Raw genomic sequence first — 9,961 nt, forward strand, 5'->3', positions numbered from 1 at the left:
ACCCCCGGGGCGGAGGGGGTGGCAGGGCTCGGTCGTGCTGCCCGGCGGGGTCCTGGCTCCCCGGTCAGCAGAGCAGTTCGGGGCATCGCTCCTCGCACACCCCCGGGGTCCTCAGAGCCCCCCGAGCCCTTCCAGAAGGTGGGAACCGGCATGGCTTAACGCCCGGAGAGACAGAGCTGGAGGAGCCCAATACCTTTTTAGGGCCAGAGGGATTCACGGGAAGCCTGACTTCATCTCCCCTGGCAGAGTCCACAGTCTCCCCCAGTCCTGGGCAGGGCCATGGGCAGCATACGTCCGGTATGAGCATCCCTCGGGTATGAGCATCCCCCTGTGGTACCCTGAGGATGCTCACACCTGAGAGATGCTGCCGTTACCAGGGGGATGCCGTTAGCAGAAGGATGATGGTATCAGGGGGATGACAACTCGTTGCTCATAACAACATCACCACGGGTCACTTAATTCCCAGGTGAAAAGCTCCCTGGGCACTCCACCTCTCCCCAGAAGGCTGGCCAAGGCAGCAGGAAAGGTGTGAGCAGCACCAAAGGGCAGAGGAATAGCAGTTCACCTGCTTCACCTCCTGCCTTGCCTCTGGCAGGGCTGGGGGTTAGCCCTTGGGTTTCCACATCACCCCCCTTACTGTGATAGCCAGTGGCTCCTCTCTTCAACTTCAGCCCCCAAAGTCCACATGTCAAACCATATTCTTTGTTTCCTTCAAGAAACAAACTCACCTTCTAACCCTTCTTGGGTGAAACCCTTGGAAACGTGACTTGTACCAGCTCATGGAGCATGAGGGGAGGGAAAGCAAAAGAGCTCCATATCTTGTTATTTAAAACCCTGGTGGTGATTAAGCCAGGCTGATGATCCAGGGAGTCTGACTCATCATTTTTTTTAAAACACTCGGTTCTGGTGAGAGAGGAATTTACTGCTGCTGTTCTCCAGCAGCAAACCACCCCATCCCCACTGGAAACTGGAAGCAGGATGGGGCAGAGGCTCCCAGGCTGGGCCTGTATCCACATCCCCGTCCCACAGCACCTTTTTTCTCCCCAGGTGGTCTCTGCAGAGTTTGGGGGCAGGAGGCAGGGGTGTAAATCTCTGCAGCTGTGTGTCTAATTAAACTTAAGCCAAATTAAGCCATCCCAGAAAAGTCAGTAGCCGGTGCCACTCCACCCTTGTTTTCCAGCCTCCTGAGCTCAGCCTCTCACCCCTTTGCCAGGGCCCTTCGCACGCGAGCCGTACACGGTGTTCCAGGAAATAATGCCATGTCATATCCCCTCCACCCACCGCTTCCGTCCAGCGATGGGAGAGGCTTTGCAGGAGCGCCGAGGGGTCACCATGCTGCCCAGGAGCTGCTGCCACCCCCGCGGAGTCACCATCAGCCATGCCGACCCGGCCAGCTGCAAGATGACCCTCACCACCACCACACTGGCAGCCAGCATGGCCCAGGCTTTCTTCTGCCTCCTGCTCTGCATCCCCCGGGGAAGCTCCTGCCCCCCCAGCTGCCAGTGCACAGAGAGGGCAGGGGCGAAGGCTGTCCTCTGCAGCTCTCAGCACCTGGAGGAGATCCCTAAGGACATCCCCAGGGATGCAGTGTTCCTCAAGCTGGACGCCAACAGCATCACCAGGATCCCCAGCAATGCCTTCAGGCACCTCTCCCACCTGGAGGAACTCGATCTCTCCAGGAAATCGCCGGGGCAGCTTTCAAAGGGGTGGCAGCAGGGCTGCGGACGCTCGACCTGTCCAGCAACCGCATCCGCAGCATTCCCAAGGAGGCCTTGCTGGCACTCAACGCCAAGCTCCGGCTGGCCAACAACCCCTGGCACTGCGAGTGTGCCTTGCAGGAGGTGCTGGGGGAGGCACGGCTGGACCCCGACTCCGTCCAGGACATCACCTGCCACACGGCCCAGCAGGAGGAGTATGTGGGCAAACCTCTGCTCCAGGTCCTGGATGCTGGAGTCAACTTCTGCAGTGTGCGCCAGAGGACCACGGACGTGGCCATGTTCATCACCATGTTCGGCTGGTTCACCATGGTCATTGTCTACGTGATCTGCTATGTCAGGCACAACAGGTACGACACCTGCAAGTACGTGGATTACCTGAAGTCAATGCCGATCACCCAGGGCCACGCAGAGACCACCAGCACGGCCCTGTAGCACGGGGTTGGGCTGCCAGCTCCCAGCTGCTTCACAGGGAGCCCATGGCCAACTGGCTTCAAAGCTTCTTGGTGGGATTACCCAGTGCTTGCTCCAGTCCTGCAGATAAGTGCCACTGACCGTCCCCCGCAGCAATACTGGACCGAGCGTGAGCAAATGACATGGAGGAGGGATGCTAGGGACACCTGATGCAGACCTGTCCATGGAGACCAGATTCCTGGGGACAAACACCCCTGCCAGACCCTTTTTCCCTGCCAGAGCTGGACTCACAGGGAATGCAGCAGCCCCCGTCCCATGCTTATGGTTTGGAGAGAACAAGCCCCTGGGAAGGGCATGGGGATGAGGGTGGGGGATTTGTGTGGCCAGGAGGACCCTGGGGTGCAGAGGGTCACCACAGCAGGGTCACCCCATCCTGGCTCCAGTGAAGGACCTTGTGGAGAGCAGGACATCATCCCCAGGCCCCACGCAGCATCTCGGTGACCTCTGCCTGCCTCCAGCAACCTGAGGGGATTTCCCAAATCTTTGGTTCCTCAATAAAGCTCTGCACACAGGGAAAACCCTCAGGGTTTGTGCTATTCTGGGAGCTGAGTGGGGAGGGCAGTGGTGCTGGGGGGTTTGGAGCTGGGTGTCCAGGGAGGGCAGTGGTGCTGGGGGGTTTGGAGCTGGGTGTCCAGGGAGGGCAGTGGTGCTGGGGGGTTTGGAGCTGGGTGTCCAGGGAGGGCAGTGGTGCTGGGGGGTTTGGAGCTGGGTGTCCAGGGAGGGCAGTGGTGCTGGGGGGTTTGGAGCTGGGTGTCCAGGGAGGGCAGTGGTGCTGGGGGGTTTGGAGCTGGGTGTCCAGGGAGGGTGGGGGGTTTAAGCTCATTGTAATTCAATCTCTCCCAAAGCAGACCAGCCTAAATTCAATGTACCAGCACGACTTCCATTAGGTGCTGTCCCCTCCATCCTCAGCCCAGCCTGCCTCAAGCAGGGATCAGCTGCCAAAATGCATCTGGTATGTTTTACCTTATCTTGCCCTTCTTCGGGGCTGAATTAGAGTCAATGCTGAGGGCTCAGTGTGATGGAAGCAAAAAAAGTTCTCCCTTGTCTCACAAGCAAGAAATGTTCCTTCCAGCAGAGCCAACTGAATGGGGGGAGGAGGGAGGGATGCAGAGGCTCTCCTGGGTCTGAACTCTGGGCAGCTCAGACTGTGACCCCTCAGCCCTTCTTGGGGGCTGGTGCCTCCTGCAGGCTCCCCAGCACCAGGGTGGGTGGCCCAGTTCCAGCAGGAGACCTGGGTCTGGAGAAGGATGAGCAATGCCCTGGGACAGTCAGGTGAGGGGGAAGAGAGGGGCAGAGCAGCTCAAGCACCCTCATGGGTTGAAGGCTGGTTGCACACAGTTTATTAGAGCTCTGGTTAAGCAAAAGAGTCCTCCAGCAAAGGCAAGGAAAAGAAAAGAGGCCACAGTTTCACCTGGAACAGTTTTGGGTCTTTCCCATGCCCATGGTAGCTGGATTGGTCCCAATGCACAGCAGGTTTTCTCGGGAGTCGCTAACCTCATGCAAAGGGGTGCAAGGACCAGCACTGGTCCTCATACACACTGACAGGTTTGTACAGCACATGTCACTCGTCAAGGATGACCCAAACTGGCCACAGCAGAGCAGGAAGGTGGGCAGGCACCCATGGCAGTGGCATGGGGGTAACAAAGCCAATGAAGATGACACAAAGAGTGGCTGCAATGTCAAACCAGATGGTCCTCAGCAGCATTGCAACCACAGGCGCAGGGCAGACAGAACCAAGACTGGACCCACCTTTTCCCCCAACTTCTCACATGCTGTTTACTCCCCTCTTGCCATGCACCCACCCTGGCAGCTCATGCTCTGCTCAATCTCTTCCTTCCATGGCTTTGTGCCAGCTCTGGCCACAGCCACTGGCAGCTCTGTGTCTTTTCTGGCTAGAGATTGTCAAGCACCAGGGTTCCAGTGAGCCTGGGGAAGCACCTGGGCACCAGGCACCCTGGGCAGGACATAAGTCTGGAGCATGGCGGGAGAGCTTTCCCAGGAGAAACAGCACCAAAGCAGGGTGGCAGCCCCTTTGCCAGCCCCCAGACAAGGCTGCAGGGAGCCCTGGAGCTCTCTCCTCCTCCTCCTCCCCTTCCTGCAGAGCACACAGTCAGCTGCCCAGCTGATGCTGCAGCCATTCCTGGGCTCTGTGTCCATCTTCACCTGGATGTCCAGCTTGCCCCAGTCCTAGCAATGAGCCGAGCGTGTCTCAGCTAACTCAGGTGGTTTTCAGCTTGAGCACCTTGGAAAGTGGCTCCTTGGCACTGGAGTAGAGCAGGTAGGAGCCCTCGGTGGTGTGAAATGCCTCCCAGTCTCTACAGCCAACAGTGGGGAGGTGATGGGCCACCACAAAGCCTTCGTAGCCTTGCCACCTGCACAGGGAGGGCAGTTAGATCCCAGGGCATGAGCTGGGCACCTGGGAGGGGCAGAAGAGCTGAGCCGTGGGGCTGGCATCTCCCACTTCCCTGCTGTGGTTCAGGGTGGGATGTCCCTCACTGGGGCTTCCCATTCCTGCCTGAAAACAGGAAGCAGTCCTACCCATCCTCCCTGGGCAGATGCAACAGGTTGCCCCTGTGCAGGGTTCCTGCTGGGAACCACCCCCAACCCTGCCCTCCACAGTACCTGTAGATGATACTGTTAACGGAGAAGGTGAAGCCATCGAAGGAGTTTGCTACCACCAGAAAAGAGTCATCTCCCACTGAGAAGAACTCCCAGTCCAGGGCACTGGGGGTAAAGCAAGCAGAGGGGCAAGTGAGGTGGCCTCTGTGTGGCCAGCTGAAGAAGGGGCTGTGTGTCCATGGGGCTGAGCCCAACCCACCCCAATCTCTGCCACCCTGATGACACACAGAAAACCTTACTCTTCCCAGGCTGTTCCTGAAAAAAATCCACCCTCATTCCCAAATCCAGGGCCTTCTCCCAGCTGCACTGGGATTTGGTGTCAAGGACCTGTCACTCATCGCCCTCCCCACCAGTCTCAGTCCCTGGCAGGGTGGAAACCCGCAGGAATACTCCAGGAGACAAACAAGTGCAGGTTTAAACTAGATGAGGAGAGGCACTGGCACAGGTTGCCCAGAGCAGCTGTGGCTGGCCCATCCCTGGGAGTGTTCCAGGCCAGGCTGGACAGGGCTTGGAGCCACCTGGGCTAGTGGAAGGTGTCCCTGCCCATGGCAGGAGGGTTGGAATGAGGTGAGCTTTCAGGTGTTTTCCAACCCAAACCATTCTGGGATTCAGTGATTCCGTGAGACCTCTGGGTTGCTCAGGGGAAGGAGGTGGACTGAGGATCACCCTGACTCCTTACACAGGTACCTGTAGGTGAGAAGGTCCTGGAATTTAACAAACATCTGGGCAGTGATGTTCAGCTCATAGATGGAGGAGTTGATGGCATAGAAGTTGGAGGGTGCTGGCATTCCACTGTCATAGCTGTGGCTGTTGGCAACAGCCAGGAAGACTCTGTCCCCGATACGAAAAACCTCCCAGTCAGCAGCACCAAATGTCTGTGGGGAAGGAGGCCATGAGGAAGCTGGATGTGGCTGGCTTGTCTAAACCCAGAGTGGGGACTAAGGAGCCTTACCAGGATAGACTGAAAGAGCTGGAAAGAGCCACTGAGCCAGATGTATATGTGTGAGTAGATCTTAGTGGATGTGCCATTGAATGTGTTAGCCACAGCCAGGAAGGAATACGGCCCAATGGTGAAAAATTCCCAGTCATAGGCTCCAGAGGTTGGGATGGTCTGGTTGGTTTCAAACAGCCCTGTCCTGGGGTTCCACCTATATATCACACTGTCTATGTTGTGGTTGTTCCCTGGGGGAGACAGAGGGACAGACGTGCACCATGAGAGAAAGGGATACCTGGCTTGTGTAAGGAACAAGACCTAGAAACAGGTTCAGCCATGTGAATATATGCCAGCAGGTCATGAGGCTGTCTGGTAGTGATCTGCTGCTCTCCAAAAAGTAGCTAAAGAGATTCTACAGCTTCCATCCCTACCTAGACCTTCCATCCCTGCTGAGAGTCTCTGCCCTGTCTAGAGCCTCCATCCCTACCTACTGCCTCTATCCACACCCAGTGCCTCCACACTCACAGCTGCACGCTCACCTCCCCAGCTTTTCCCTCCACTCTGCTCCAGCAGAAGATGAGCTGGAAGCTGCAGGATTTCCATAGCAACCAGAGGATGCTTTGATCAGGGTACCTGCTGCAGGGCACCTGCCATGGTCCCTGGTGTCACCCCAGGGCCTGTAGGGAATACGAGGGCTGGGTACCTTCTCTGTGGTTGACCACGGCGAGGAAAGTCTCCCCCTCGATGACAAAGGCCTCCCAGTCCCTGGCGCTGTACGTGGTGATCCTCTGGTATATGATGAATTTCGCTTTCCTGCGGCTCCACTTGTATATTACAGAGAGCTCCTGGCCCCTCTCATTCTGCTCAAAGTTTGCCACTGCTAGGAAGATCTGAGAAACAAGAAGCCATGACAGCTTGGTTTTCTCCTGTCAGAGGAGCATCGACAAGCATGGGCAGGAGGGAGGTGGGCTGGGGGGCCAGGGATGGAGGTAGCTGGTGTGGGGCAAGGCAGCCTGGCTAGGGCCCTGAGCAGTCCCCAGGCACCACAGTGTGCTCAGAGTGGGGTCAGGGACCCAGTGGCCTGCAGAGCTTTTTGTGCATGGCAGGGACATAACTTGCAGCCACAGTCTCTTGGAGGAGGGGAGGGAGAGCAGAGCTGCATCTGCTCATATCCCACCAGCCCCAGTAATGGGGAGCACAAAGGTGAAATGGGCTGGGGAGGGAGGAGGGTTTGGGCTACCAAACCTTTCCATAAGTAAAGGTGACTCAGAAGAAAAATTACAGAATTATTAAGTTCGGAAAATACCTGTGAGATCATTGTATATATATCTAATGTATATATTGCAGATACAATGATGATAACAATGATGATAACAATGACAATAACAATAACAATTCCCTGAGACAAAACATTTTTCCAGACCAAGAAACCCCTGTGCAAGCATCAGGGACAAATATGGGGCAGCAGAGGTGGCCAAGTGCAGGGAGCATATCTGAGCCCTGTCACGCTAGATCTACCACTCCAGTGTCCTTCAGATGGAGTGCCAGAGCTTATGCCCCAGTTTGGGCCAAAAAGAGGCACAGGGCCACAGCCCATAACGAAGAAACAGTCAGTGGGAGCATCTCCTGCCCCTTGTCCTGTGCAGGACCTTGTCAGTATCAGCCTGAGGCTTTGTCCAGCCGAGGAATAGCCATCCCCAAGGACAGGCCTGTGCTGGGTTTCTAGATGTAGTTGTGTCTCAGCAAAATGGTAAAACACAAAAAGACAGAGGAGAGAAAGTTTAATCCCCTAAACTATGTCCAAGGTTCCAAGCTTCAGAGAAGCCAGTGCTGAACAATTACAGTTTAACATACTGAAATATGGATGCACCTTCCAGGCAGACTCACCTTCTTACCGATGGTGAAATACTTCCAGGACTGAGCTTGATAGGTGGGAATGTTCTGGTAGGGCATAAACTTCCCATCAGTCCACTTGTAGATGGCTGATCCTGGTGGGGTGATCCGGTTGGCTGTGGCTGCAAACAGTCCCACCTTTGGGATGGTGAAGACCTCAATGCCCATTGTCTCAGAGTTGGTCACCAGGTTCTGGTACTCCTCCACGTAGTCCAGCCTGCGTTTGACTGGGACACCACAAAAAAGAGGGATGAGAGATCCTGGACAGACAGCCTGGAGTGAACAGGAGAGTGCCAGTGGGCAGAGGACATGATCTGCCAACCTTTAGGTTAACAAAGGGCATGAAGACTGGTGGCACCAGCCAGGTGGATGGACACTGGGAGAGACAGCAGGAGTGGAGGACTCAGGCAGAAGTGAGACTTTCATGCATTTAGACTGTGAGGCTATAAAAGCCATTGGGTTCCTTTGTTTGGGGTCCCTCCTCAGAGGCACCAGCTTGATCTGCTTCTGTGTTACTGCACTGTGAATAAATGTCTTTATGGAACAAGACATGTGAGACTCTGCTGTGGGAAGCCTGAGGTGGAACTGGTACAGAAACCTGGTCTGACTGTGTGTGAGGGGGTGTAGGGAGTCAGGTGGGAACCCCTGGGCTCACTGGAGCTGCTGCTGTGAAAAGGCTTTGGTCCCAGCAGTTAGTCTCTAACGTTGGGAATGCGACTGCTGGAGTCTCACGAATGGTCAGACTGGGAAGTTTCCTTAACAGGACAGACCAGGAGCTCATTCTTGTCTGGGAAAGCCCCATGAGGGATGGATAACGTGGAGAAGGTGGATGGTCCACAGCAGTGCTTGAATCCCCAGATGTTCTGGAGGTGTTGGTGTGGGCACTAAGAGCAAAGCAAAGCCTGACCAAGCAAGGGAGAAGCAGATGGACACCCCAGTCCCCTCACTCTGCTGCAGATTCCCATCCCAAAGTAGTCTCAAGGGCAAATCTCAGCTCCTGCTCTGCTGCAAGAGCCTCCCTCCCTCCCCAAGAGTACATTGTTCACAGTACCTTCCAGCATGGAGACCCAGGTACTGCCGTTGCAGAGGTACAGCCCTCGCCGGGAAGCATTGAACCAGAACTGTGCCTTGTCCTGCTTGGTGCAGCGTGGACGGGACCCCAGGGTCACCTTCGTGTCGGTCTCTGGGCATGGAGAGGAGTGAGGCAGGAGCCTCTTCACACACAGTGGAGGAGCAGAGAGGCAGAAGGGTTGGATGCCCTGGTCTCATCCTGATGATGGCCACCAGGGAATGGGGGAAACAGCATCCCAGCACCAAGCTGGGAATATACAGACTGGGAAAACTTCGTGTGAGGTCACTGGTGTGAGCCCTGTGCTACCAAGAGACCTGGGCAGGGTCACTTGGTCTCTTCAGGGGGTTTTGGACAGGGATTCCACCCTCCCCACATTGTGAAACAGAGGGTGCTGGAGACATCCTCTGCCCCTCCACTCCTGCTCTGTGCCCTGCCCCATGCAAGGACCCTCCCTGAGCAGAGGTGGAGGCAGCCAACAGAGCCCATGTCCCGAGGGACACTGACCGTAGGGGTATTTGAGCACCTCGTTGCTCGCTGGCTTCGCAGGGACGTCCTGGAGGACAGTGGGGACAGACAGCGTTGCTACCTTGAAGTTCAAGGCGTGGCATATCTGAGGGGTGGCATCAGCTCCTGGCAGCAGGACAAGCTGTCTCAGCAAGCCCTGGAAAAGTGGGAGCAGAAGGATGGAGAGCAATTCCAGCCAGACCACAGAGTGGGAAGTGCAGGTGATTCACTCCTTGGATTTCCTGCCCATTGCCTTCCCTCCTGGGCTGTGGAAGTCTCTATGGGATTCACACACACTGATCAGATCAGCTCAGGCAATCCAACAGCTTGAGGAGCACAGCTGCAGCTGCCTTTCACCACCCACAGCCATCTCTGCTGCTCACACAGTTGCCAGTGCAGGGGGCTGAGGGTCACCCCACGGCCAGCCCCACACCGTAGGCACCTACCGTGAACATGCCTTTCCTTCTCCGCCTGTTGCCCAGGTAGAAGTTGGCTCTCCTCACTGACAGCGCGGCTGGAAACGGCGTCTCCACCACCCTGGGGACAGGCAGAGAAGAGGCAGGGAACAATTTCACGGCATCTACTGGTGGCTGGAGATGATGGTGCACGAACATCACTCTGCCCACCCTCCTAAGCCCCTCACCGCTCCCCCAACCTACACATCCTTGGGGATGCTGCAGTCCACGGTCAAGGAGAAGGACTGGCCGGACACGGCCAGGATGAGCGTGTGCCACTGGTTGTCGGAGAGGG

At 56.4% G+C, this 9,961-nt stretch overlaps 2 protein-coding genes across 2 annotated transcripts in view; one reads left to right on the forward strand and one right to left on the reverse strand.

The window, feature by feature from the left end:
* Window positions 1-1,296: 1,296 nt before the first annotated feature.
* Window positions 1,297-2,150, forward strand: LRRC3 (leucine rich repeat containing 3). Its single transcript, XM_009082533.1, is given in 2 exon segments — window positions 1,297-1,675; window positions 1,678-2,150. Coding segments are annotated over 2 exon segments (852 nt in total).
* Window positions 2,151-4,407: 2,257 nt separating this feature from the next.
* The window catches only part of TSPEAR (thrombospondin-type laminin G domain and EAR repeats), a gene marked incomplete at its 5' end in the record, with an annotated part of 5,995 nt that continues 441 nt past the window's right edge, over window positions 4,408-9,961 (reverse strand). Inside the window, 10 exons of the mRNA XM_009082534.1 lie at window positions 4,408-4,561; window positions 4,812-4,913; window positions 5,496-5,683; window positions 5,761-5,990; window positions 6,446-6,632; window positions 7,630-7,862; window positions 8,687-8,818; window positions 9,212-9,368; window positions 9,658-9,748; window positions 9,871-9,961. Of these exons, the coding sequence (XP_009080782.1) occupies window positions 4,408-4,561; window positions 4,812-4,913; window positions 5,496-5,683; window positions 5,761-5,990; window positions 6,446-6,632; window positions 7,630-7,862; window positions 8,687-8,818; window positions 9,212-9,368; window positions 9,658-9,748; window positions 9,871-9,961 (1,565 nt within the window). The remainder of the gene's footprint in view (window positions 4,562-4,811; window positions 4,914-5,495; window positions 5,684-5,760; window positions 5,991-6,445; window positions 6,633-7,629; window positions 7,863-8,686; window positions 8,819-9,211; window positions 9,369-9,657; window positions 9,749-9,870) is intronic.

Source organism: Acanthisitta chloris, unplaced genomic scaffold, assembly GCF_000695815.1.
Source record: "Acanthisitta chloris isolate BGI_N310 unplaced genomic scaffold, ASM69581v1 scaffold17679, whole genome shotgun sequence".
Classification (NCBI taxonomy): domain Eukaryota; kingdom Metazoa; phylum Chordata; class Aves; order Passeriformes; family Acanthisittidae; genus Acanthisitta; species Acanthisitta chloris.